The sequence below is a fragment of the Aspergillus japonicus genome (genome assembly GCF_003184785.1).
Source record: "Aspergillus japonicus CBS 114.51 unplaced genomic scaffold BO86scaffold_1, whole genome shotgun sequence".
In the NCBI taxonomy this organism is placed as follows: domain Eukaryota; kingdom Fungi; phylum Ascomycota; class Eurotiomycetes; order Eurotiales; family Aspergillaceae; genus Aspergillus; species Aspergillus japonicus.
In genome coordinates, this window is record NW_020291638.1 from 752,189 (window position 1) to 778,121 (window position 25,933).

At 52.8% G+C, this 25,933-nt stretch overlaps 8 protein-coding genes across 8 annotated transcripts; 4 read left to right on the plus strand and 4 right to left on the minus strand.

Moving 5' to 3' along the window:
* Nucleotides 1-64: 64 nt before the first annotated feature.
* On the plus strand, nt 65-1,771 carry BO86DRAFT_384602 (H(+)-transporting V1 sector ATPase subunit C). Its single transcript, XM_025670920.1, has 5 exons — nt 65-505; nt 597-691; nt 767-858; nt 924-1,416; nt 1,482-1,771. The coding sequence occupies exons 1-5, from the start codon at nt 205-207 to the stop codon at nt 1,671-1,673; spliced, it is 1,173 nt and encodes a 390-aa protein (XP_025533408.1). The 5' UTR covers nt 65-204; the 3' UTR covers nt 1,674-1,771.
* On the minus strand, nt 1,771-2,939 carry BO86DRAFT_351343 (adenylyl-sulfate kinase). The gene is made up of 2 exons (XM_025669428.1): nt 2,683-2,939; nt 1,771-2,583 (listed from the first exon to the last, which is right to left on the minus strand). Exons 1-2 carry the CDS (start codon nt 2,688-2,690, stop codon nt 1,956-1,958), a joined length of 636 nt encoding a protein of 211 aa, XP_025533409.1. The 5' UTR covers nt 2,691-2,939; the 3' UTR covers nt 1,771-1,955.
* A 123-nt stretch (nt 2,940-3,062) lies between these two features.
* Nucleotides 3,063-6,633, minus strand: BO86DRAFT_452314 (putative succinyl-CoA synthetase subunit alpha; the record flags this gene model as incomplete). Its single annotated transcript, XM_025676916.1, has 12 exons — nt 3,063-3,282; nt 3,339-3,631; nt 3,683-3,714; nt 3,769-4,373; nt 4,424-4,634; nt 4,691-5,073; nt 5,131-5,274; nt 5,348-5,461; nt 5,521-5,533; nt 5,594-5,861; nt 6,003-6,035; nt 6,585-6,633. The coding sequence occupies 12 exons, from the start codon at nt 6,631-6,633 to the stop codon at nt 3,196-3,198; spliced, it is 2,232 nt and encodes a 743-aa protein (XP_025533410.1). The 3' UTR covers nt 3,063-3,195.
* Nucleotides 6,634-7,210: 577 nt separating this feature from the next.
* On the minus strand, nt 7,211-8,063 carry BO86DRAFT_384606 (SUMO family protein SMT3). Its single transcript, XM_025670921.1, has 2 exons — nt 7,600-8,063; nt 7,211-7,433 (listed from the first exon to the last, which is right to left on the minus strand). The coding sequence occupies exons 1-2, from the start codon at nt 7,825-7,827 to the stop codon at nt 7,377-7,379; spliced, it is 285 nt and encodes a 94-aa protein (XP_025533411.1). The 5' UTR covers nt 7,828-8,063; the 3' UTR covers nt 7,211-7,376.
* Nucleotides 8,064-8,235: 172 nt separating this feature from the next.
* On the plus strand, nt 8,236-8,975 carry BO86DRAFT_384607 (DUF1903-domain-containing protein). The gene is made up of 4 exons (XM_025670922.1): nt 8,236-8,426; nt 8,497-8,547; nt 8,601-8,613; nt 8,669-8,975. The coding sequence occupies exons 1-4, from the start codon at nt 8,424-8,426 to the stop codon at nt 8,839-8,841; spliced, it is 240 nt and encodes a 79-aa protein (XP_025533412.1). The 5' UTR covers nt 8,236-8,423; the 3' UTR covers nt 8,842-8,975.
* A 350-nt stretch (nt 8,976-9,325) lies between these two features.
* On the plus strand, nt 9,326-13,262 carry BO86DRAFT_327917 (nucleoporin Nup84/Nup107 family protein). The gene is made up of 5 exons (XM_025668623.1): nt 9,326-9,534; nt 9,605-11,993; nt 12,043-12,376; nt 12,432-12,556; nt 12,622-13,262. The coding sequence occupies exons 1-5, from the start codon at nt 9,475-9,477 to the stop codon at nt 12,963-12,965; spliced, it is 3,252 nt and encodes a 1,083-aa protein (XP_025533413.1). The 5' UTR covers nt 9,326-9,474; the 3' UTR covers nt 12,966-13,262.
* Nucleotides 13,263-17,267: 4,005 nt separating this feature from the next.
* pmcA (putative P-type calcium ATPase) lies at nt 17,268-22,191 on the plus strand. Its single transcript, XM_025677430.1, has 2 exons — nt 17,268-20,596; nt 20,662-22,191. Exons 1-2 carry the CDS (start codon nt 17,576-17,578, stop codon nt 21,949-21,951), a joined length of 4,311 nt encoding a protein of 1,436 aa, XP_025533414.1. The 5' UTR covers nt 17,268-17,575; the 3' UTR covers nt 21,952-22,191.
* Nucleotides 22,192-22,707: 516 nt separating this feature from the next.
* BO86DRAFT_424246 (uncharacterized protein) lies at nt 22,708-24,871 on the minus strand (the record flags this gene model as incomplete). The annotated part of the gene is made up of 4 exons (XM_025675444.1): nt 24,065-24,871; nt 23,736-23,959; nt 22,907-23,669; nt 22,708-22,845 (listed from the first exon to the last, which is right to left on the minus strand). Exons 1-4 carry the CDS (start codon nt 24,464-24,466, stop codon nt 22,708-22,710), a joined length of 1,527 nt encoding a protein of 508 aa, XP_025533415.1. The 5' UTR covers nt 24,467-24,871.
* Between the last annotated feature and the right edge of the window lie 1,062 nt (nt 24,872-25,933).

Here is a 25,933-nt window from a genome sequence, read left to right on the forward strand (position 1 = left end):
GAGCCTCCGCTCCGCAAGCTGCAGCTCCACCTCCCCTCTTACTCGTACCTCCAGCTCAACCTCCGTCCCTCTCTTCCTCTCCCTCATCTTCTTCCGATCTTATCTGCACACGCCTATCGCATGCGTGGTACCCTCGCAGCTCTCGAAATTCCCCGATAGTCAGCCCCCCCCCCCGGCAACTCCTCGTCCCGTGCTGCTGCCACCATGTCCAAGTCCACCAAGTACCTCCTCGTCTCGCTCCCCACCTCCATCACCCCCTCCCACCACCGCGACGACGCCCTCGATGCCGTCTCTGCCACCGTTGCTCCCGAGAATGGCTCCGTTGCCCCCTTCCCCATCCCAGAGTTCAAGATCGGTACTCTGGATGCCTTAGTGCAGCAGGCCGATGAGTTGGCCAAGCTGGAGGCCGCCTGCCAGGGGGTCGTCGCCAAGGTCGGCGATGCGCTGAAGAATATCTTGGAGGGTGACGAGGCGCAGATCGACAAGATGAAGACCGTGAACGATAGTATGCAACCCCTTCACTCGCCCTACCATGCCACTCCCCTTTCGGAGAATTTGGCGGTTAACGTGATGACGCAACCCTTCTGCCTATATAGAGCCGGTGGACCAATATCTACGCACATTCTCCTGGAACAAAGTCAAGTACCGGGCCGATAAGCCTCTGGCGGAATTGATCGACTTGCTACAAAAGGTGGGTGGTATCTCTATCTTGCGTCTGGTACAAACGAACTACGCAGGGGACGGCGATTGTTGACGCCCAGAGCAGGAGGCCGCTAGTATCGATAACGACATCCGCACAAAGTATACCCAGTACAACCAGGTGAAGAATACGTTGGCGACGCTTCAGCGGAAGCAGACGTGAGAATGCCCTCTGTCACACCCCTATGTCTACCTTACAGGCCGCGTGCTGACATCGGCGGTAGGGGTAATCTGTCCACTAAATCGCTCGCCTCGGTCGTCGACCCTCGCACCCTGGTCCAGGATTCCGAATACATCGAGACGCACCTCATCGCCGTGCCCGCTCAGCAGATCAAGGAGTTCCTCAAAACTTATGAGACTGTCGCGCCGATGGTGGTGCCGCGGTCGGCCACGCTCGTGGCCTCGGACAACGACTTCACGCTGTACGCCGTCACGACGTTCAAGAAGCACAGCGTCGAGTTCGTACACAAGTGCCGTGAGAGCAAGTGGATCCCCCGCGACTTCAAGTACGTCGCCGGCGGCAAGGAGGAGGAGCGGAGGGAGGTCGAGCGCGTGGGCGGCGACGAGCGCAAGCTCTGGGGGGAGACGCTCCGGCTGGGCCGGACGGCGTGGAGCGAGGCGGTCATGGTCTGGATCCACGTGCTGGTGCTGCGGGTGTTTGTGGAGACGGTGCTGCGATACGGGCTGCCGTTGGATTTTGTCTGCACTTTGATCCGGGTAAGTTTTCTTACACTGTAAAAGGAGGCAGGGGAACCCAGCCGAGTGCTAATGCAAGACGACAGACCGCGAGCTCGAAACAAGCGGACAAGGCGAAACACAACCTGGATGACAAGTACTCGTATCTGGCGGGCAATGCGTTCGGGCGCGACAAGAAGGGCCGGGTGAAGCGCGACGACCCGAGCGAGATGCACGGCGAGGGAGCCGCGGCGGCCGATTATACAGCATACGTGTATTATGACTTTGAGTTCCAGTGATTACTACTACCATGGTGTTTGTTCTACCTTTTTTTCTGTGTTGTGTTTCCTTGTGGATATGTATAGCGTACATAGAGTCGAATGCATGCTTGATTGAGCCTTGCGTGATAGGGTTGTCTACTCGACCGTTTTCAATGCCGGTGAAAAAAAAAATCTATTTGTATATATACAATCAACCTCAACCCCCATATCTTTGTTCTGACGCTCCCATCTGCACTCTATGCAGGACCGCAAACATCAACAAGAAATATTCTATATTTCAAAACCAGAGAATCAACAAATCTAAGCAGACTTAGGAGGCAAGTACCCCTGGGAATCGAGATACGCAATGATCTGGCGCACGGCCTCCTGCACGGGGACCTCGTGGTTCTTGATATGGACCTCGGGCTTCAGCGGCGCCTCGTAGGGGGCGCTGATGCCGGTGAACTCCTTGATGACGCCCTCGCGGGCCTTCTTGTAGAGGCCCTTGGGGTCGCGCTGCTCGGCGACCTCCACGGGCACATCGACGTACACCTCGACGAAGGGCAGACCCGTCTCCTCGCCCGGAGTGGGCACCTCATGCAGCTGCCGCGCGGTATCCCGGTCCTTGCGGTACGGCGAGATGAACGAGGTGATGGCGATCGAAGCGCTGTCCGCGAACAGCTTGGCCACCTCCGCGATCCGCCGGATGTTCTCGTTCCGGTCCGCCTCGCTGAACCCCAGGTCCTTGTTCAGCCCGAACCGGATGTTGTCCCCGTCCAGCCGGTAGGCGTGCACCCCCCGGTCGTGCAGGAGCTGGTGCTCCAGTTCCACCGCCAGCGTCGATTTGCCCGACGCCGACAGCCCCGTCAGCCAGATGGTGAGGCCCTGTTGTTTGCGCAGGCTGCTGCGTTCGCTGCGCGTGAGGGCGCTGGCGTGGTAGGTGATGTTTCTGCTGGGCGTTATTTGGGTTGCTTGTGGTGGGGGTGGGGGAATTGAGGGGGGTGGGCTTGGGTTGGGTTGGGTTGAAGGAAGGAGGTTGGGAACTTACGTGGCCATTTTGAGAGAGGGATTGAGGGTGGAGGGGTGGGATGGGATGAAGATGCTGGGAAAGGGAGATGTGGGAAGAAGACTCGAGGAAATAAAGAGGAGAGAGAGGAGGGGGAGTCAGAGAAAAAGGGCGAAACCTGCAGTGGCTACACTACTCCTACTCACTCACTCATTGGCACGGCGGCGGGGCCGCCGATCGCGGGGTGGATTATGTTGATTTTGCCAAATTGCGTTATCGCTGGCTTGGGCGGTGAGCCGTTGCGGGTCATGTCACTGGCGGACCCGGAATCAGGCTGGCTCAGGCACGCTTCGACTTTTATAAGGTTGGTTACGTATGCCGCCGCGGGCCTGGGCCCCGCTACTACGCACTGGATTTACAATCTCCTGTACACGACTCAGGGGACAGTGAAACGGTCGACATGATCCAATTGCTTCTCTCGTGGCTTTGCATAGTTTGAATGATTCCTTGTCGGGAATCTATATTTATGTGATGCGTGCTATGGCATGATCCTCTTTACCGTTGCGCCGCCAGCTCGATCACCCGCTTCGCCGCGGCTTCGAACTCGTCAAATGCCTCCAGCGGGAGTCCACTCTCCGCGATCTGCGACACCAGTCGTTAGCAATTAACCTCACACGAGCCGGACACCAAGCATTTACCATTCGTTGGCCCTCTTTTTCGTTTGTCCCCCGCAGCCGCACCACTAAAGGAATGCGAACGTCCAGATCCTGGAACGCCAGCAGAATCCCCTCCGCGATCATATCGCACCGCGTCAACCCCCCAAAGATGTTCACAAAGATGGCCTTGACTCGCGCGTCCGACAGGATGATCTGAAACGACGACTTCACCGTGGCCGACGTCGCCTTGCCCCCTGTGTCCAGGAAATTGGCGCAGTGGCCGCCATGCATCGTCAGCGCGTCCACCGTGTTCATGGCCAGCCCGGCTCCGTTGACTGTACGGGGTTAGTCGGTTGCCGTGTCGGTTGATGAGCGAGGTCTCTTACCTAGTGTGCCTATACCTCCCTCTCCATCCAATCTACAATCAAAATCAGCATCATATTCGGCGTGAAAAGGTGCAAGCACAACTTACTTGACGTAGACGATGCCGTCTTTCTCGGCTAGGACCTCTTCCGGCACCTCCTCGGCTGGGTTTCTCAGGTTTTGAATATCTTCCTGGCGTCCGGAACTTCGAAAGGCAGCATCGTCAAATCCAAACCGTGCTTCGCGCACTTCGAAGGTATCCTTCGCGCTAGCTCGGACTTCTAGAAGGTATGCCTCCTTCTCCGTGAAGATCTGCCAGAGCGCCTGGACGAGCTCGGCCAATTTCTCTTGCGACGCGGTGGGAAGCTGCAGGTAGGAGGCGACAGCCTTGATGAGCGGACTTGTGCTCTCGAGATCAGGGGTCTCGTAAGAAAAGGGAAAGCGACCGGTGTGTTCGGGGCTGAAAGCAGCAGTCGACGACGCAAGGATGCATGGAGACAGCGCGGTTCTGTCAACAGTCAAGGTCAGGAAGAAGTCCGCATCCGATGAAGCAGTCTCGTTGACCGCGACCGACTTCGCTCGGAGCATGTCAAGCGCCTGGAACGGTTTCACGTAGAGGTTGCGGGCTTGCTGCTGTGGCGCTTTGTGACTGACATCCAGAGTAGCCCTTCTCATTGTGTGGAAGCCTCTTTGTTGGCTTACGCCCCTGGCGAACTACAACGGTTCAGTATCTTGATGATGTTCTTGCTCCGGACCAAACTCACATTGGCATTATGGGCTAGCCCTCGACTCTTCAGGAGGGCCTTCATACCCTCCCCAAACTTCTCCGGGTGATTCACCATGACCGCACCGGCACTCTCGAGCGCCTGATACTTGGCTTTGGCGTCCGGCTCTCCAGGAGCGGTCCAGGCCCCGGCATGGCCCATCACGCGTTCTGCGGGCGCATGCTGACCTCCGACCAGAGCCATGATGGGTCTATTTCCGGTATCAGCATTTACAAGCCAACGCGGCATCTCAGATGGCACACATACTTGGGGTTGGCGGTCCTCCGGTAATAATCTCGGATCCAATCGGCAGCATCCATCTCGGCCGTTCCCCCGATCTCTCCGACTAGGACAATACCCTCCGTCTCGGGGTCGCTTTCGAAGGTGCTCAGAGCGTCGACGAAGTTCGTCCCGGCCAGCACATCCCCTCCCATACTTATACAAAGAGTCTGGCCCAGGCCCGCACGGGTCGTAGATGCAGCGGCCTCGTAACTCAGGGTACCCGACTTGGCTACGATACCAATCTTACCCGGCGTGAAGCACGGCAAGGGCTGGAATCCAATGCGGCATTTCCCTGTCACCGAGATGATACCCGGGCAGTTGGCCCCAACTAACCTTGTCTTTGACTGAGTTTTGAGCATCGAGTGAACCTGAACAAACGATTAAGCAGTTGGTCACTTTGCACGAAGAAGGAGAAAGGTCCTTACACGTAGCATATCGTGAATCGGAACATGCTCTGCCACAGCCACAACCAGCGGCACTTCCGCCTCAATGGCCTCCTCAATGGCCGCGGCAGCCGAGCCACCAGGCACGTAAACGGCGGACGCATCCACCCTCACATTTTTCTGTGCCTGTGAATTAACTTAGTCCGTCTGCTCCATCACATATATAACCCTCAGAAGCCAGCAAACCCTTGCTACATACCTCCCTAACGGACCGAAACACCGGAAGACCCAGGTTCTCCCCCCTAGGATTCTGCTTCACGCCTCCGACGACCTTGGTCCCCCAAGCCAGAGATTCTCTCACATTAGCAGTCGACTAGAAACATAATCAGCCATTCCACTCTTGTCGATTTCGTATCTGCAAACCTAGCACACGGTACCTGTTTGCCTATATGCCAATGGTCAGTCACAACCAGGGTCAACTATATCTGTAGAGCACGTGACCTACCAGGAAAGCCCTGGAACAATACATGCGTGTGAGCCCCGATCTTGAGATTCGGCAGTGTAGCTGCATAGTTCTCGATGCTGCGTGCTGAGGTCGTCAACTGGGACCTTGGGCTGAGGGATTGGAGCCGTGAGAGCGTCGTTCGCCGCGCCTGCGCGGGGACGGGGCATAAGCGAGTCATGCCTTCGTCTCAACTTGGTTCGGGACTCAATGGGAATCCGATAGTCACGGAATTTAGCCAGCCGATACCTATCCTCTTGTGGTCTGGAATCTATGATGTTTTAGATATAGTCTTATCTCCCAGATGACAGGGTCGTTTATTGACTGACACTCGGTACCGCCGATAATGCGGGGAAGTTATATCAGAGAAGAAGCAGCACAACGGGGAAGTCGGAAACACGAGGTACCTTACGCTCCGGGGGACCTCGGGAGGATGAGCGGGCCCCTTAAGAATGTTCAGTTTCCACTTGTGTTTCTGTGCTATCGGGCCTAGGCTGGTTACCTACAGTGCCGATCCCCCTCTCGCTGACTTCACATTGGCGAGTTTCCGAGGCGACTGTGGGGACTGTTGGGGGGAAGAAGGCTTTATGATTGGGTTTCTCGGAAGTTGCTGGGCTGGGCTGGGCTCTCGGGTATTGCCTGAGTAGCCGGTCTCGGAACAACGGCACTTGGGAGGGAGGTTGGCTGATGGAGGATTGACTGGCACGAAGTTATGACTGGTTTTTTGGGGGTAGGATCTTGTTAGTTTACTTGGAGTTATAATACTTATATCCATTTAGGAGTTTATGTAGGTGGTTATGCCATCGCTCGTCATGTAAGATACAACGATCAGTATATTCTGGGTCTGCCATGATCCTAGGATTGAAACTCAGTGCACGTACTCTTCAAGGTACGGTACTGTGTATTTCCATGGTCGATAGACTGAAAATAGTATGGGATACGGTTGGAACGTTCCCCGAGATTTTCAGCAGTGGATAACCCACAGCCAACTTACAGTCCAGGTTAAAGAGACACGTCGGTGGGGGATGGTTCTTGAGATGCATGACTTATGGCAACTGGACAGGAACATAGCAGGGCAGAAAGGACGAGCGGGGGTGAGATGCGAGTCGCGAGGACGTTCATCTCTTCGACAGACGTATGTGTAACTTCGAACGGTTTACTGTCGCGCTATCATCTGATGGTCCCATAGAAGGTATATTCCCTTCGGGCATGAGCTCAAGGTGACCAGATGAGGAGACGGAGTCACCCTCCCAAGCTACCGAGATACAGATACATGTTAGAAGATGAGATTACATCATAGGAAACGAAATCAACGCAAGCTGTAATCCAGCCTAGAGAAGCAGACGCAAAGCAGCAACGCGCTCAGAAATCCTTTCTATTCTCTCGACCAAGCTCATGTGTGTGTAGAATAAGATGACATTTCCCAAAAGAACCCCCCGACTCGGTTTAAGACTCCCTTAATCCCTGTTGAAGTAAAAAAAAAAAAAAAAGCTCCGCGCTGAAGTGGGTTCGAAAGGATCCCCCACACCCGTGCTGAAAACCACCAATTTGCGCCTGTTTTTTTTTTTTTTCTTTCTTTGTGGTACCTCCTTCCAGATGCGACACATTTAAGAAAGAAGGCGCAAAAGAAGAATGTGGATGATAAGGAAGTATTGAAAGCGGAAGAAGCATGACTGGCTCAATGTTGTTGTTCGTTGTTGGAGGAAGATGTATGTAAGAAGAGGGAAAAAAAAAAGGACCACATTCATCATTAATTCATCGGGATAAGAAGGCAAGGTTTCTCTATTTAACCACCGATCTGTTCCTGGTGGACTTCAAGGGTGTCTCCATCGGCCATTTCGAGCTGTTGCGGAAGAGGGGAGTGTTAGTCTGGGGTCTTTTTGTCTGGGATATGGGGTTTGGGGTGCGTGTATGCTGGTGGAGAGAGGGAAGGCCGCCGCAAACGCTGAGCACCGGCGGTGGCGCTAAGGATGATGGTGATGATGAGGGGAGGAGGGCAGTGTACGTACAGTGTCTGGCGTATCCTCAGGACGCACACGGGTACCGTCGAACAGGAAACGGACGGTCGTAGGCTGTTTACCCTGACGCTCGCAGAACGCATCCATCAACTTCTTCAGCTGGGTTGACCGCTTGATCTTGAAGAAGACCTCGTTGTTGTTGTCGGTGACTTTGATGTTCAGGTGCTCGACGGGAGCCGGGGCATCACCGGCGGTGGGCGAGGCGTTCGCGTCGGCCATCGTTGCTTGTGGGGAGATGTTGTGATCTGGAGGTGGCAAGATAGAAGGTCAGCGCTGAGAGGGGTTCCTGTCGCATTTGACTGTGATCTGCTTCCGGGGTTGAAGATGGGACGAGAAGAGATAAGTGTAGGAGGGAGAATTTCTTACTTCTTGTGGTTGATGATGTTCTGAGAGAGGTGAGCGTGACGGGGAGAATGTCAGGATCGTTGAAGAAGTGAGAAGGTGACAGAGGGAGGAGGAAGCGCTGAAGTGAAGAGAAATAGATCGGGGTTGATGGGTTGGCGGCGATGGCAGAAGCAACCCTCCCCACCGGTGATGACTGACGGAGAATCTATTTTTGCGGCGCAGGTCCAATCGGCCGCAGTAACACCTTGGAGGCCTATAGGCTGTTGCTTGACTGTGCAATAACTACCTGGCGCAGTGAATGACATCGCTTTCCTCTTCACTCCTTCATCAAAGCGTTGATTTCCCCTTACTTTTGCTTTATTGCTTTATGCATATTTAGTCGCAATTGCCTCGGTTTATTCTGCTCTGTCTGGTTGTTAATTCCAGCCAGCGTTTGCCTTTTACTGCTACTCAATATATATCATTGCGTCATGGTAAGCAAGACCGCAGTGCTCCTTTGGACATCTCTCGTCTCAGCCTTGAACATGATTGACAAGAGGCCAGGGCGGACTAAAAGAGGATCTAGCATATGATCCCCCTTGCCATCCACGAGCAGTAAGTTTGTCTTTGAGCATCATATGAGAGACATATCCATTGACTCTCTGCAGTGTGCCATTCAAGGTAACTTCACTTGAGCCTTCTCCCAGCGACAAGGTCACTAACCGAGCCCTATCAGCTTGTCTAACCAAGAACTCATACCAAGAAGAAAAGTGCCAGTCGCAAATCAATGCCCTCTACGAATGCTGCAATTCGTTCTACAAGGAGCAAGGCGAAGAAGCGAAAACCCCGAGCTGTCCCAAGCCCAGTCTCCTGCGACTGAGGATGAAGCAACGAGGCCAGGAATCCTAGCTTGAACGCGAGCTCATGACTGTTGCTCTGTGCTTTGTGCATAGACGTGTATATATTACCACACCGAGCTTTGCAGAAATCGAAATGCGAGGCCAAAGACCATTGACCAGAATACTACTGTAGAGGTGTGCGAAAAATCCGGGTCGAAATTCGAAAGCTGAATGTAGCAATTCCTTTGCAGTCTGAGCTCTCATAAGTAAGAGCTAGGCTAGTTGTAAGAACTGCAACTCCCTCTAAGACAATCGTGAGCACGCAAAGAGGCCGATTGACCTGGACGAATATTGAAAACTCTCGCCCCGAGACTCTAATGACTGCCTATATGACATTTGTTGAAGAAAAAAAGAAAAAGAAGAAGGGAAGGAAAAAAATCCACGATATTTCAATGCGCGGATGTGGCCGCGCTAGACCTGGTTGGGCTTAGTGGCTGAGCGGCCCCAAAACACGGCCAAGCAGAGCAAGAGAGGAAAGAAGGTGCAAGTGATTGAGTGAAGTTCCAGTTCTTCTTTAAACCCTGCTTGGGTGCTTAACGCCTATCCTGCGCTATTCTCTCCCCACCCCCAACTCTCCTCCCCAGCACGTCCTCAAATACAGGGTCGCATCGAGCGCCACTTTTCAATTCCTTCGTTTGCGCTCATGGCTCCCCTGACCAGCGTGGCTGGCCCGGGCGCCCCGGCCGGCTTTACCTCCATCAATGTAAGTGTTCCTGCGGTTCTGTTGACACGCCCGTCCAGGCGGTGCGCTAACCGTTGCGTTCAATATCCAGCACCATCAACAAGCGCCGAACAATACCGATGTCATCGAGATTGATGATAGTGATGACGAGCCCATGGATGAGGCCGAGGATCTCGAAACTAATGATGACGAAGGGGATATGGAAGATGAGGAGGAGGAGGAGGAGGAGGAGGACGAGGACGACGAGGATGAAGAGGAAGAAGAAGAAGAAGTCGACTACGGCGACGAAGAGGACGGTCCGGACAACGACTCCGCTGAGGATTCGAATCGCAGTGAATCGCCCCTGGAACTGAGTCCCCCTCCCACCGAGCAAAGTACGACGGATACAGCCTCTTACAACGGGGAAGTCGCTAATTGTATGTTAGATGGTTTGGCCGCTGCCGCTACTCCGGATCTCTTCACTTCAGCAGGCGCACAAGAAGCTCTACACCCTCTTCGCCGCACGGCGGACCGCGTGACGCGTCAAATCGAAGCATTTGCCGAGAAGTTGGATCGTTTCAAACAGCAGGGAAACCGGGCTGGTGAGCTCGAGGACTACAAAGCTGCCTACCAGCTCGTGAGAAGCTATCAAGAGCTCGCGCGTGGCACGATTCAGGACATACAAAAAGATCATACGTTGAAACGCGCGAAGCTGGGGTTTGGCGCCAACCGGGCCAACGGGCCAATGGACACCAAGGCACAAGAAGAAATGCAACGACTGCAGCTCGAGGAAAGCACCTGGCAGCTTTTCTGCAACCTCATCACTATCACCAACCCTCACCGCATAGCCAAATCCAAAGAGAGACAAGCAACCGCTTTCCAGAACCTGCACCGCTACTCATCTGACCGCGAAGTTTGGGAGCAATTCCTCGACTCGGACGCGTACGCGGTGGAGTGTGTGGTGATCCTGAAATGGCTTGAGTACACCGCCAAAAACTCCTCGCAGGATATTGACGATCTGATTTCGGAATTGGAGACACAAGCTCAGCGGGGTCAGGGCTCTTGGTCCTTTGGCTGGCTCTACACGAAGGAAACGATCAAGGGACACAAGCGACTGCGAGCCTGGCCTCAGCCCCTTGAGCCTATCGATCCCGGAATCACCGCCTCTTTGCTCAAGTCAGAAGACTCCGAACCCTTGGTTACTCAGTTGGACCCCGATGCGATCACGAGACAGAAGCAGAACCTCCAGAAACAGGATCAATACTACGAGCGCGCCACTTGGATGACACTCTGGAAGATGCTCAGACAGGGCGAGAGCTGGTCAAAGATCCGGGAGTGGTCTGCGGAGAGGCTGGAGCCTTGGAGAGCGGTCAGCATCTGTGGTTCCAGTGTTGACGTACAGACTCACAAAGGCCGCACCCCCGTTGACGATGGACACACGCGCTTGATGAATTGGCGGTCTCAGGAAACTTGGAGTGCTGCTTGTAGTGCTCTAGCGCGGAACCCAAAGATTGAAGATTATGAGCGGGCTGTCTTCTCGTTACTTTGTGGCGAGACTGAGGCCGCCTTCAAGATCTGTCAAAGCTGGGATGACTTCCTCTACGTCTATTTCAACCGCGCCGTACTCTCCCGTTACCAAGGATTCTGCAAACAGCTTCAGCGTAAGTTGAGTCACTCGCCCACTGCGCAAGTGGCCTACGTTGCGGAGCCGGCAGGCTACGATGAAGTAAAAAAGTTCATCGAGTTCACCCGGGATCACGACCGCGTCGGTTTTGAGGCTCGCAACCCATACCGCACCATCCAGGCGGCCATTCTGTGTAGAGGGTATGACAAGTTTTTCATGTCACTGGCCCAAGCCATCTCTCAGGTTGCGAACAATCCATCGGACGGGTCATCCCTGGTTCCTAAGATGCCACATACGTCCGTGGAGGATAGCCTCCTCATTACTGCGACGGACCGCGATGCCTTACGGATTGCAACTCACTTGCTCATTGTTACCCGACGTCTCGGAATGGTACGGGCGGATACCATGTTCTTTGACAATACGTCCGTCAATATCATCGGATATATTGCCAACTTAGAGGACGCTGGCCTCGTCGATCTTATTCCTTTATATGACTCGCTTCTGCCCACTCATTATAAGCGGATTATTCTGGCGCGCGTCTTGATTGAGGTTGTTGACCCGAGAGAACGGAGGCTCCTCGTCTCACTCATGGAAAAACATGGGATTGACGTTGAAGACATTTTGGAGACCCAGTGGGAGTATATCAGCAACAAGGTCTCTGCCATTGACCATTCAAGGACAATGAAGTTCACCTCCAAGGTTGTAACACGGAAGGATGGCGATCGCGAACTAGCTATCCCAAGGCACGATGTCATTGGAACGGAGATCTCTGACGTAGATGAACGAGTGATTCGGAGTCTGGAGTGGCTCCGTTTTGTTGACGGACAATGGGGCAGGATCTGTCAGCTTGGATCCCAGGTGTACCGGAGATTCTTCAGTACGTCAGTCGTCTCAATATGTCGTCCGTCATGCTAACAACATTGCAGGAACCGGAAACCTGGCCGCTGCGAGAGAGCTGAGCAGACGCATGAACCTTTCCGACATCTCCCGTGAATCCTTTGGGTTCGATTTGGCGGCCAAATTCGCACTCGCTATGGACCCCGACCAGGAGTTTGCTGCCTCCGAGCCCTCGAGTCCCATTAAAAGCATACCGTTCACTTCTCCACACAAACGAAGCCGCTCCAAGACAAACGGCAATCTGGTTTTGGGTGACACAGGCCTCCTGCTACAGCAATCGCAAATCATGCGTGATCTGCAAACCTTGATCATGGCGTTCGACGGCCTCGAGAAGTTTTCGCTCGCTTGGGAGAATTTCGACGCGTAAGTCCCGGCGCTTGTTCGTAATGCACCGGAAGCAATGCTCACCAGACAATAGGGCTAGACAAAATCGGGATGCTGGCACCATCAAAGACCTTAGAGAGAAAGTACAGGCTGCATTGGGTCAAGCCAGTGACCCTGTCGACCTGATGCTCATGGAATGGCTAGTCGGTGCTGAGACGGGTAAGCACCAGCCCTCGCCTACGAATGAAAGATCATCCCAAACTAATCTATCAAAACCCTCACAGAATCCGAGCAAGCAGAGCTGGAAGAAATCCGAAACTTGTATATTCCTGAGGTATTCCTCAGCTACCACAACGCCCTCTTCTTCTCGGCCCGAATCCTCAACAGCGAGATCCTCGTGCAGTGCATGAACCTCGCGCTCCAGGTCTCGGAGAACGACCTACTGACACAGACCTTCGTGGTCTCGCGTCGTATGCAAGAGCTGGTGGTTGCACTGGCGCTGTCTAGCAAAGCCATGGTGAACACCCGAGCCAAGCCCGGGGTGAAGTTACCGGGAGGCGAATCGCTGGGGCTCTGGAACGTGGAGACGGTTGAGGGAGATGAGCTCGATGACGGCGCGGCGCAGTGAAACACACCCGGGCTTAGACGTGTACTTACTGTTGTAATATGACACAAGAGATTCACGACGGATCGGCATGATGCATGTATGTACATTAGCCTCCTCTTTGCTTTTATCTTCTCATTTACTCCCTGTCTGTCTCAGTCGTCGTTGTATGTTTCTGCGACTGTGACGCAGTACTTGGTTTTGCATGTATGCTGGATTGCACTGGGGCTTTTGAGAGGCGGTTGGGGAACTCATTATCAGGCGTCTTTGACTAGGGATTTTAATGCAATACGGGTCTTTGAGAGGATGGAATTGGGTTCCATCACATACATACAATACACCTCTTTTTGTTCCAATTACTCATTCACATCCCGTATCGTAGTGGCGCATAATTGAGGTCCAAGAGCACATAGTCTAGCCAGCCAGCTGCAGGTTCAGAACACCCACCCCACAGGCTGACTAGCTAGCACTAGTCACTTACTTCCATTCGATAGTGATGAAGGATCATGGTCGGCTGGACCCAACCCGTCGGAAATCCGGGATTTTTTCCCCCTTGAAGGTGATGCAGGCGCGGGAAAACTGTGGCAGTGAAGCGCGCGGACACAAGCCGGGAGAGGGATTTAGGGTGGCATTAGTTGATTTCAGTTAGCTTGGGTGATTGACTTTTCGATATTGAGAACCCTCCTCTATTTGGGTGGACTGATAGCTCCTTCTATCACTGGGGCTTTCTTTTGCCGGGTTCCATGCTCAGTTTCGACTGGTACTTCGACTTGTGTCCTGGACAAGGTATACTCCGGATGGATGAGGATGTATGAGCTGTAGAATCTCGCGGATTATCTTGCTTTGGATATGGGAAACGTATCCACAATTCTCAAGGTAACGGTAACGGACCAGCCAATATCATGATGATGCTTGCTATCTCGATGGGATAAGTCCACTGGAGAGCCGTGAGGAGCTGAGCTGAAGGATGGGTCTGATGGTTTCCACCCACTCACGCGCGCGCGCGCGCGAGAGGGCAAAAGAGCTGACGACATCTGTCTGTGGCTATGCTTTTTGCGGTGAAGGAATTCCTCCCCTCTCGGGCTAGGTACTAGTTCACTTGATGTAATGTAATGTGATGTGAGGAAACAGTAGGTGGGTTAGGTGCTATTGTGCTCGGGTGTTGTTGTTGTGATACGGTCTGAAAGGGTGGTGGTGGTCTCAGGGCTACGTGTGCCTTACTTGTCTTACTTTTGTCCGGGTTATACGGGGTCTAGGTGGTACTGTACCTGTGCTGTACCTGGGGATTGACTGACTATTGTCTGGGTTTGAGTTTCAGGGCAAGAGGGTTGTCCTTGGGATAGATGTCATGTTGGGGTGCGCCGTCTACGTGTGTGAGATGATGGGTATCAGACGAGACCATAGGATGTCAGTTGGGAGGTTATCAATTGATTGAAGATTTCGAAGATCATTTGTACACTAGTCATATTGGACAGTTGGTAGTCGATCGATAAGAGAAAGATAGGAATTCAAAAATGATATTGCATGGCCTGTGTACGTGCTCTTCTCCAAAAGTTTGCATGTGTATCGGCTGATGTCACGCCGTCGTCGATAGGAACAACACCCAAAGTGAAGCCAGGGCACTACACCTACCTCAGTAAATTCTACTTCAATAGCCAATCAAGTCCAGAGTGGAAGGGCAAAAGTCACAACCTTAAGTTTCTACTATGAGTTGCACTAGACTCCTACTAGTGAGGTGTCCAGAACCCGGACCCGAAGGTTGCGTAACGACGTGGATGGGTCCCTCCCCTTTGCACCGCCCCCTTCTGCCAAGGTCCGTCTATCCGTATCTGGGTCGATGGCCCTGGAGAACTCGGGACTTTGGGTTTGCCTTCTTTTGGGTTCGAAGAGAGGAGGGTTGGTTTTTGAGGAGCTGTGGGTTGTTTTTGTGGCTGCTGTTGGTCTTGATAGAGTTTCGTTTGTGAGAGGGTGAGGATCGAAGATGTGTTGATGAGTGTTGTGGTTATGCGTGTTGCGTGTTGAAGGGATGAGATGATATACGAGTCGATTGCAGATGGCAGATGGTGCTTCGGCGTCTTCCTCCCCTCGTCCTTTCCCCCGTCTAATAAGTTCGAGGGTGGGTATAGCAATCTTGCAATGGAGGTGGATCCGGTCTCCACCGGTCACAGCATGGCAGGTACGGACGGATATTACCTTAGTTGCATGGAACGGCATTAGGTAGTGGTCATCACTGACGGATCATTGGTACAGTGGATTGATTGTAGTGTGTAGTATGAGTAGGTTGATTTAACTAACCATCTGTATTCTTCCGTCTGATACATACGTACTCGTAGCAAAGTAATGATTCTTACATAGTATACTTTGGATCTAGAGACTTTATGCGCGCGGGGTGGGACTGGGTCCCTCCCTTTCTGGGTCCGGTCCTGGCGTCGGTTGGCTGGGGGAGGAGATAATTAGTGGCCGGGTTCGTTCTCCAGCATGGCATGGAAACTTATGCTGCAGGACGCACAGAAGTCGTTGACGAAGTCGGAGCGAGAAGTGTTGGAACTTGGATGTAGCTCAGCTATATGATCACTTGGCAGTGGTGAGCTAGATAGAGTGCGTGAGACAAGCGAGATCGCTCTATCTTGCCGATTGCGAGGTGGCAACCCTAGCGGTGATGCTACTGAGTGTTATGATAGGATGGATCGGGTTTGAGCTGGCTGGTGACCTGCTGGACGACTCATCCAGCATTGACAGTGCGAGACTAGCTAGACCAGTGTAGAGGTACGTACATGTACTCCGCTCGATGGACGTTTGTCATGGAGCATGATTCCGTGGTTTCGGATGAATGCTGAACTAATACTAAATTACCTCTTACTACACATCAAGAAGCATATGTAATGATGAAGTTAACCTCACTGGTAACGGGCGGGCACATGGACCACAGCAGACACACATCATTGAACAAATAATTTTAATTTGATTTAGTGAAATGTAAGTCGAAGTTCTAGAAGCCGACCCAGCCATGATCATAGCATGAAATATTCAATCCGAAAGGACGAAAAGGGAAAAAAAGGGGAGACAGAAGAAAAAAAAACTTCGATGACGGGAGGAGGTCGAGTGAGGCAGTGCAAACCGGAACCGACGAGTGAGGTTACAGCTCGGCCGGGGTGGGAGCTTCTGCAACAATCGTTAGTTACCTTAGTAGCCCAAGCGCGTCTATCTGGGTATTGAAGAGGTGGCAAGAAGGCGTGATTGGGACTCTCGTGGTTCCAGTCTGATAACATGCTGCTGCTGCTGCTGCTGCTGCTGCTGCTGCTGCTGCTCCCACCATTTTGCTGTGCGATGCTGTTGATGCTCACTATAAGATATCTAGTATCTTCATCGAAATTGTATACTTCCCTTGCAATTGATGGTATCTGCAAACGAGAAGATGACCGGACCGTTTCATGGATGAGCCTTGAAATCTGGACCAATCCGTGGACCCTCTGGTGGGGCTGACGGCGACTCACTTTTCCTGTCGAAGCTGAGATTGGCTGTTTGGACCACAAGTGCAGGGTTCTTTTAAACCTTTCCGAGCACTAGTGGTAATGGGTCTGGTAACTTAATTTAAATTACAAGACGCATAACACCTGCTACTGCTCTGCTGCCTCCTTCCTCTCCCTCTAACCCCCCCGACCAAGAAGAAAGTAAAGACGTAATTGACCGAGGGACTGGATCCCCTTCTAATTCCACCTTCACCCTCTCTCTCTCTCTCTCACTTTCTTCGTCCCTCTTTTCCTTTTCTGCCAGCAGCAGGTGCCTTCGTTCGCCCTGTTTATACCCAATCCTAATTATCCCCTCATTTGATCATTTCCTGTTCGCGCTTTCTCGCTCTTCAATCCCTCCTCAATCCCCCTTCATCCCGCCTCTTTTCCCTCCCCATCCTCCTCCCCCCCCGACCCCGGTGTGCCCGCGGAGCTACCTGGTGTTGATCCCAGCCCACCCATCTCTTCAGACTCCAGACCAGACCGTATCGAATCCGAGCCAGGGCTAAACAGTGATATATCGACGCTTTTGACTTAGTCCCACTGGTTACCAGCTAGTTGTCACGGCCTAGGCGTTGAATTCGTCGTTTTAGAATCTTCCCGCTTGAATGCGCTCCTGATACACATTACGGGGTCCGGCTCTCTGCTCCTGACAATTTGGTCAACCTCCGGCGCTCACGGCCCTCGTTCGCCTCTTTCCCTTTGCCCTCCGCCCCATCAATCGCTTACTCGACTATCATCTCGGGCGCGCCTACAGTCGGTGACTTTGAATCGTTGCTGGTTTGGTAAACGCGGACGTTAATACACGACGGGACCAGACTTGCGGCTACGGCGCGACAATCGGTAGACTTCGTTTCACTTAGACCACATGGGATATCCTATACGACCGTTGGATCCCATGAAATACTCTTGAGCTTAATTGTCTCACCTTGCGCCGTGGAATGAGATTCGTCCCCTTGAATGCCTGGCATCGGGAATACATGATACCGCAGCACTCGACCCATCCTCTCCTCCCCGGATCGCATTCCACCCAACACTAATCGATTATCCCCTGCCCATTCTTGCCTTGTTCTTTACACTTCCAAGACCCACCCTGTCCTCGGTCGCATCCTCCCCTGGACGACCATGCCAGACTCCGGACCCGATGGCCAAGATCCCAGGCAGTCGGGGTCGACTCCCCTGCGCCGGGAGCGGGCCCCGACAATCACCATTGACACATCGGCCGTGACCTCCCCCTCAAACGAACAGATTCGGCCGCCGGTGCAAATCTTGCCCATCCCGCCGCAACCTTCGCTCCAGATCTCAACCGACAATGTCGATGCGCACGACACCAGTGCCCTTCTGAACAACGGCGGAGTCTCGCCTACCTCCCTTCGCTCGGCTGCCTCCTCCGAAGCCAGAGACTACGAAAGTCGACCGACGTCGCCGCATAACTTTTCCTCTCCCGCATCCAAGATGGCTGATTCCATGTCCAATTCGAACTACCTGGCTGTACCGGGAACAAGATCACGTGGGAATTCGTTGGAGTCGCAGGACTCGAATCAATCGTCCAGCTCGTACGGAGGAGATACATACGCACCGACTGCATCGCATGGATCCAACACCGACTTGACGCAGAACACGATTGTGAACGATGAGGATGCCCTGAAGCCCGACCCAGGCCGAGAAGCCGAGTTCGAAGTGGAAGACAACAAATTCGCCTTCTCGCCTGGCCAGTTGAACAAGCTTTTGAATCCGAAGAGCCTTGGAGCCCTGCATGCTCTTGGCGGGCTTCGTGGAATTGAGAAAGGCCTGCGCACCGACGCTCGCAGTGGCTTAAGCTTAGACGAGAACGAACTGGACGGTGCTGTGAGCTTTGAAGATGCCACGGCTTCGCAGACGACCCAGGCCACGCCCAAGTCCTCTTCTCCCTCGCCTCAGCATCACACATCAGAGGGTTCGAACGCCGCGAAACCTTCCGACGGGTCGTTTACGGATCGGATCCGCATCTATGGGACGAATAAACTCCCGGAAAGGAAGGCCAAAAGTTTCTTGGAGTTGGCCTGGATCGCATATAATGACAAGGTGCTGATCCTGCTGACGATAGCTGCCATCATATCCCTTGCTCTGGGTATCTACCAATCTGTGACAGCCACCGGCAAAGAGGCCCGAGTGCAATGGGTTGAAGGTGTCGCAATCATTGTGGCTATTCTGATTGTCGTTATTGTAGGAGCTGCCAATGACTGGCAAAAAGAACGTCAGTTCGTCAAGTTGAATAAGAAGAAGGATGACCGCCTAGTCAAGGTGATTCGCTCCGGAAAGACCTCAGAGATCTCGGTTCATGATGTCCTCGTGGGCGATGTCATGCATCTAGAACCCGGTGACATGATTCCGGTAGACGGGATCTTCATCGAAGGCCACAATGTCAAATGTGACGAGTCCTCCGCTACTGGCGAGTCAGACGTTCTTCGGAAAATGTCTGCCGATGATGTATACCGCGCCATTGAGCAACACGACAACGTCTCAAAGCATGACCCGTTCATCGTTTCCGGTGCAAAGGTTTCCGAAGGTGTGGGAACATTCCTGGTTACTGCGGTTGGTGTCAATTCGACCTATGGAAAGACAATGATGTCGCTTCAAGACGAGGGCCAAACGACTCCACTGCAGTCCAAGTTGAATGTACTCGCCGAGTACATTGCGAAGCTTGGTCTCGCCTCTGGTTTGCTCCTATTCGTTGTTCTGTTCATCAAGTTCCTCGCACAGTTGAAAGACATGGGAGGTGCCTCCGAAAAGGGCCAGGCTTTCCTGCAGATCTTCATTGTTGCTGTGACTGTGATTGTTGTTGCTGTTCCGGAAGGATTGCCGCTCGCGGTCACTCTTGCGCTTGCCTTCGCTACGACTCGAATGCTCAAGGATAACAATCTTGTACGATTGCTGAGAGCATGTGAAACCATGGGGAACGCGACCACTATCTGCTCCGATAAGACCGGTACCTTGACAGAAAATAAGATGACTGCTGTCGCTGCCACTCTGGGTAAGAACCTCCGCTTTGGAGACAAATCTTCAGGACCGGCCCTCCGTGCGGACGATGACCGAGGCCGGGACCCGGTAACCACCGTCTCTCCCTCAGAATTCTCTTCCAGCCTTTCCGGCCCAGCCAAGGACCTGCTGATCAAATCAATTGCGATCAACTCGACCGCATTCGAAGGAGAGCAGGATGGTACCGCAACCTTTGTCGGCTCTAAGACCGAGACAGCACTCTTGGGATTCGCTCGGACGTACCTAGGAATGGGCTCAGTTAGCGAAGCACGTGACAACGCGACTATTGTGCAGATGGTGCCTTTCGATTCTGGACGTAAGTGCATGGCCGTGATCATCAAGATGGAGAATGGGAAGTATCGGATGTTGGTCAAGGGTGCATCGGAAATTCTTGTGGCTCGTGCGACCAAAATTGTCAGTGATGCGAGGAAAGATCTTACCGAAGTGTCCATGTCAGATGAGGACCGGTCTGTTATGGATAAACTCATTGACCACTATGCCTCTCATTCGCTGCGGACTATTGGTTTGGTTTATCGTGATTTCGACCAGTGGCCTCCGCGGGGTGCAGCAACCCAGGAAGAAGATCGCTCACTCGCTGTCTTTGATTCAGTCTTCAAGGATATGGTCATACTAGGTGTCTTCGGTATCCAGGACCCGTTGCGCCCAGGCGTAACAGAATCGGTGCATCAATGCCAACGCGCGGGCGTTTTCGTGCGGATGGTGACTGGTGACAACATCACAACTGCCAAGGCTATTGCTCAGGAGTGCGGAATCTTCACGCCGGGAGGAATCGCCATTGAGGGGCCTAAATTTCGCCAATTGAGCAGTCGACAGATGACCCAGATCATTCCTCGCTTGCAAGTCCTAGCCCGGTCGAGTCCCGATGACAAGAAGATCTTGGTGGCTCAGCTTAAAAAGCTTGGTGAAACAGTTGCTGTGACTGGTGATGGTACCAATGATGCACAGGCTCTTAAGACCGCCGATGTTGGTTTCTCCATGGGAATTTCCGGCACTGAGGTTGCGAAGGAAGCTTCCGATATTATTCTGATGGACGACAATTTCACATCCATCATCAAGGCTATGGCTTGGGGTAGGACTGTCAACGATGCTGTCAAAAAGTTCTTGCAGGTACAATATCCCCTTGACTTGAGGCTAAAGTTAAATACTAGCAGACAGAAGCTAACCGGCACTAGTTCCAACTTACTGTTAACGTGACAGCTGTCCTACTTACATTTATCTCTGCTGTCGCAAGCGGTGACGAAGAGTCGGTCTTGACCGCAGTGCAGCTTCTCTGGGTCAACCTTATCATGGACACTTTCGCTGCTCTCGCTCTAGCAACGGATCCGCCTTCTCCTCATGTACTTGACCGCAGGCCCGAGCCAAAGTCTGCGCCTCTCATCACTCCAACCATGTGGAAGATGATCATCGGACAGAGTATCTATCAATTGGTCGTCACCCTTGTCTTGAACTTCTCCGGGAATTCGATCTTCCATTATCACTCAGAGAAGGACACTTCGCACATGCAAACGGTCGTGTTCAACACGTTCGTCTGGATGCAGATCTTCAACCAATGGAACTCTCGTCGACTTGATAACAATCTTAACATCTTTGAAGGGATGTTGAAAAACGCGTGGTTCATTGGAATTCAGTTGATTATCATTGGAGGACAGATTCTCATTATCTTCGTCGGTGGTCAAGCATTCTCGGTCGTGCGGCTCAACGGGCCTCAATGGGGCGTGTCTCTGGTCTTGGGAGTCATCTCGCTTCCAGTAGGTGTGATCATCCGCTTGATACCAGATGCTCTCATTGCCAGGCTTATCCCTACCTTCTGGCACCGCAAGAAGGGACCTGAGCTTTGGGTCTCTGACGAGGACCGCCGCTTCGAGTGGAATCCTGCTCTAGAGGAGATCCGGGATCAGTTGAAGTTCCTTAAGACTGTTCGCGGAGGCCGTCTCCGGCACTTGAAGCACAAGCTGCAACACCCCGAAGAACTTCTCCCAAGATCACGAAGCGGATCACGGTCTTCCAGATCTCGGGAGAACTCGATCCCTGGAACACCTGTGGAGAACAATAGTGACAGCACTCCGCCCATGCCAGCGACTCCTGAATCACGATCCAGACGACGCACACGGTCTCGGTCCAATTCAGCATTCGGGCCGGCGGCTGCTATGGCTGGTGTTGTGGCAGGTAGTATTGCAGGCTGGTCTCCAATCGAACGAACGCAGGGAGATGGCGAGCCTTTCAGGATTCAGGCCGACAGCCCCCACGGAGGCTTAGACAAGCAACAGGGCATCGAGATTCATCCGGACACTGCTGCGGATGACCAAATTGTGGGAAACTTCAAGGGCGCCTCGAAGACACCCCCGAGCCAGAACCCTGATCTTTTACCCCATTTTGATCATGTGCCGCCTGAGCGTGCGCCATCCAGCCGCAGCCGACGGTCTACGTCGCGTCAGTCTCAGTCCAGTCAAAGCCATGTCTGAGCGTCCCACGCTATATTACCTGTGCAATACTAGATTCTGCTGTCCTGTTTCGCTCCAATGATTCCACGCTCGGTTTATTCTCGCCTGTGTACACTTATCTCCTCTTCCTCATACCCTGTTTCCATTCGAACTTTGCTGTTTCGCCAGTCTTGAACTTACTTTGCGTACTTTTTGCAGAGGTTCCTCTAGCCTTGCTTTACCTGTTTGTGTCATAGCATCGTTGTCTTCACAATACCAATCATATCCCAGGGAAAGGTGTCTCGGTCTCGGCGTACGTGGCTTTCAAAGGGGGATCCGCTGTTTTTCCTTTTTTTTTTTCACTTCGCTTGTTTGTTAGACAGTCCTTCTTCCTCTCGCATAGGGATGGGCGGCGACCTGAGCGACAAAAAGGGCAAGTTTATTATAATTGGGTCTGTGTTTTCAGTTTTCAAAAGATAGCTTAGCTTAGCTTACCTTGTACATAAAGTGTACTTTTGCTGCTCACTGATATGCCGACATGCCCTGCTTGATCTTTATTGCTTGCAAGCAGGGCGAGGCAGAATCCAATGGATGATCTACTACAGTTCTCATAGTATTCATGTTGAAATCACTATCACTATATTTAGGCCATCATTCGTATGTCTTTGTAGGGTTTTCGACACCAAAATCTATGCACACCGAAATCGACAGAAAGATATAAACTTGCTTACATAGCAGCACCCCAGCTAGCATCCACCAATCCACTGCCATCTGAGTATCTCACATCTCACCAGGTAGTTAGCGGCCAATGAACCTGATCTCCAGCAGTCTCAAGGGCGGGAAAGCCAGGGCGGTAAAGCCCATCCCCAGCCAAACCCCCAAATCGCATCCCTCCGCAATCGCCGCCGCCACCGGACCGGTGAAATAAGCTTGATCCTAATCGTACTATCAGCGAATATCCCAATTTATGATGCACTGCGGAGAGAGAGTGAGGTACCATGCCAACAATAGCTCCTATCCACCCGACGAGAAAAGCAATGCTGGCCGCAATGCCTAAGGGAAGTCTTAATCGATCGTTCCACACGTCCCAATCATAGCCCCGGCCGCGATTGAAGAGGAGGTCTTCTTGGACCACGATCGTGAACCAGATGATCGCCCAGTATCCGATCAGCGGCATCACGCTCCGGAAGATGTCGTACAGGGAATCACGACCGCCGATGGCACACGAGGCGTACACCAACGTGCTGGCGGTGGTGTAGACGGGGCGCGGGAATCTGCGCCAGACGTTTCCCAGCATCTGAAAATTCATCCCCGTCGAGTACGAAGCCGGCGCGTTGTTCGAGACAATCGTCAGGACGTTGATCACGGCGCACAGTCGCCCCAGGGGACCCAGTCGATCGTACCCGGCCATCAGCAGGCTTCCCGGGGTGCCGTCGTAGATCGACCTCCATCGGGCACTGTGTGCCACCCCACTGCCCAGACCTGCACCCAGAAGCAGGGTCACCGTGAACGCGAGGCTGGCGCCGACGGTGGTCACCGTCCAGATCTTCCACCGCTTGATATCGGGCGAGTAATACACGTGATAGTCGGCCGCGACCGGCACCCACGACAGGGGGATCGATAGACAGAGCGAGAAGAACGCCAGCCGTTTGGCGTTGATCTGCGTGGTTGTGCCCACCGACGGGCTGTCGAAGTCGAACTGAGGGCCGGCAGACCCGGTGAGGAGCGAGAAGACGATCAGCTGTGGGAACCATGCATACCTTGGGGAGGTTCCGATGTCAGTTCTCGGGGCGCTCGGGAATGTCATGGGTGGTCGATCCTCATACCTCTCATAGTACTGGAAGATCTGCATCCCGAATGTGGCCATCGTCCAGCTCGCCAATGCCACGATCACGATTCCAACGATCACCGAGAGACCTCCGCCCGATAGCTTCGACAGTAGCTGGCCGCCTACCGTCGCGCTCATCATCCCGGTGCCCAGACATGAGAGCACGTTCAATACGCAGCATACTTTGGTGGGGTAGTAGCCCATGAAGAACCGGGACACGATCTAGGAGGAAGAGGAGCCGTCAGTTATCTGGGTTGATGGCTGGGGAGGCTTTTTAAACAGTGCGGTATCCAAATGTGTCTGATGTCGCCCAAGAGCAAGTCATACCAGTGTGCGATTCCCACTTTGCGGACCCCAGGTACTCATATATCCAATCGCCAGACCCCCGAGGAGGGTGCTGAATATCACACACAGCGCACAATCGGTGAAGCTCAACTTCATGACCAGCGTTCCTAGCGATCCGGTGATCGTGTTATTCATGGCCATCCCCATGCTCAGCCACGTAAGGAACATCTCGAACGATGTAAACTTGGTGTTCTTCATGCGTTCTTCCAGCGGTACCGGCTCGATGCCGCGGGTCTCCAGCCCTTTGATGCTCCTCGTCCATCGTTGATATTTCGACTCGCGTTTATCCGGGAAGGGTCGTTCGGCTCCGGACTCTTCATGTGTCACTGTCACACTCGTCTGCAGAGAGGAACATGCTCCCTGCTTTTCGATCTCGGGTTCCATTGAGGTGGGGTCGGGGGAAATCGCTTCTCTGGTGCGAAGGGGATGCCGTTTTCGCGCAGCTTTCCTTTTCGCTTTTTTTTCCGCAACAACAAGCCGGGTACAAGTACAACCAGGAACCAACCCCAGTATATATGTGATCCTCGGAGACAAACCACAATCAGAAGCAGGATTACCGGCAGACACAGCAGGCGGGTGCAACTTCACCTCTTTTTTTTTTCCCCGGGCAGGTTACTAGACTGACATCACCCTTTGTCCTTGGTCGTGCAACCCGCTACTTTCTCTATCGACATTCCACAACCCTCCCGCTAGCTAGGGCCCTGTCTTTGCCCTCCTTAGTCTCACCAGAGGTTGCGTTACACCGCTCACCCTCCGCCCCCAGCTCTATGCTCTTTAGGAGGACGAAGGGGTTAGGTATCCATGAGAACATCAAAGAAGAACCAAACCCCAGAGAAGGGGAACCCCTCCGAGCCCCTTTCTACGCATTGCCATTGCGTGCGAATGTCACCATCCTGTTTCTTGCTTTCTGATCTCATAGGTTGAAGGTGGTGTGGTTTTCCGTAACGGAGAAAGTCATGTGGCTGGAGGCGGACCACATACCATTGTTGATATTGCCATTTTAAGCTCTACTATACATTCCAACGGAATGCTCCAACCATGTAAGGGGAAGTAAACCATTACACCGTGATCCAGGAAAAGCAACAAACCTGTTAGGCCTTTCTTAGCAGATGCTTTTCGGGGGGAGGGGGTATTTTCACTATCGCGTGGAAGATCATCGATTTGCCCAATCGTGGGGTAAATAACAGACGCAAAGGTAGTTTTTGTTGTCGCTTGATCATAAAACGCAAATCGGGAGGTATGGAAGATGAGTTCATGATTCTCTCTCTCCATTTTGAAGTCTCACATGGGCCCTTTGACGTATTTCTCCGAGTATCGCCTACATTCAACCGGTTGGCTGATCGCGTGAAACCAGCTGGGGGACATCGGATAAGTATGCCGCGTCAGGCTGGACAACCTGTGCATACTCTGATGTGGACTCGCCAAGCCCCGTCTGTACTGTGAGTAAATGTTTCGAGGATGCATCCTCGGTCTGTAGGATTTGTATCCTTGCTTTTTGATTTCTATTCAGGTGCTTTCTCGACCATTGTTCCTGGAAAAGTCGACCTCTCAATTGTCTGCCCTGAGCTCAAAAGTCAACCTCGTCATTTAGAGGGCTCTATTGTATGTGTCCACCTGAAGCAGGAGTTCTATATGTTCTAAGTTCCTGTTTCATTTGTACAATGCTAGTAGTCGAGATGAGCTACTCTAAATCGGTGCAGCGCACATCAGCATCAACCATGGATTAGCCGTTTCTTTCGGGCTGATAAGGAGGGCCGTCTGTGGCTCAACGCTTGGAATTTTATGATAGCTTCGCTTCAAGACAAAGTAGCTTGCTTTCGCTGAATGGGAGGGATATATGGAGGCAATTGG

What these genes read in the sequence shown, in the direction of transcription:
- BO86DRAFT_384602 (XM_025670920.1), top strand. Translation starts at nt 205, where the DNA reads ATGTCCAAGTCCACCAAGTACCTCCTCGTCTCGCTCCCCACCTCCATC. An exon ending in TGATCGACTTGCTACAAAAG is followed by an intron (nt 692 to 766) that starts GTGGGTGGTATC and finishes CGCCCAGAGCAG; the next exon opens with GAGGCCGCTAGTATCGATAA. An exon ending in ACGCTTCAGCGGAAGCAGAC is followed by an intron (nt 859 to 923) that starts GTGAGAATGCCC and finishes CATCGGCGGTAG; the next exon opens with GGGTAATCTGTCCACTAAAT.
- BO86DRAFT_384606 (XM_025670921.1), bottom strand. Translation starts at nt 7,827, where the DNA reads ATGGCCGACGCGAACGCCTCGCCCACCGCCGGTGATGCCCCGGCTCCC. An exon ending in CTGAGGATACGCCAGACACT is followed by an intron (nt 7,434 to 7,599) that starts GTACGTACACTG and finishes CTTCCGCAACAG; the next exon opens with CTCGAAATGGCCGATGGAGA.
- BO86DRAFT_327917 (XM_025668623.1), top strand. Translation starts at nt 9,475, where the DNA reads ATGGCTCCCCTGACCAGCGTGGCTGGCCCGGGCGCCCCGGCCGGCTTT. An exon ending in CCGGCTTTACCTCCATCAAT is followed by an intron (nt 9,535 to 9,604) that starts GTAAGTGTTCCT and finishes TTCAATATCCAG; the next exon opens with CACCATCAACAAGCGCCGAA. An exon ending in GCTAGTCGGTGCTGAGACGG is followed by an intron (nt 12,557 to 12,621) that starts GTAAGCACCAGC and finishes AAACCCTCACAG; the next exon opens with AATCCGAGCAAGCAGAGCTG.
- pmcA (XM_025677430.1), top strand. Translation starts at nt 17,576, where the DNA reads ATGCCAGACTCCGGACCCGATGGCCAAGATCCCAGGCAGTCGGGGTCG. An exon ending in CTGTCAAAAAGTTCTTGCAG is followed by an intron (nt 20,597 to 20,661) that starts GTACAATATCCC and finishes AACCGGCACTAG; the next exon opens with TTCCAACTTACTGTTAACGT.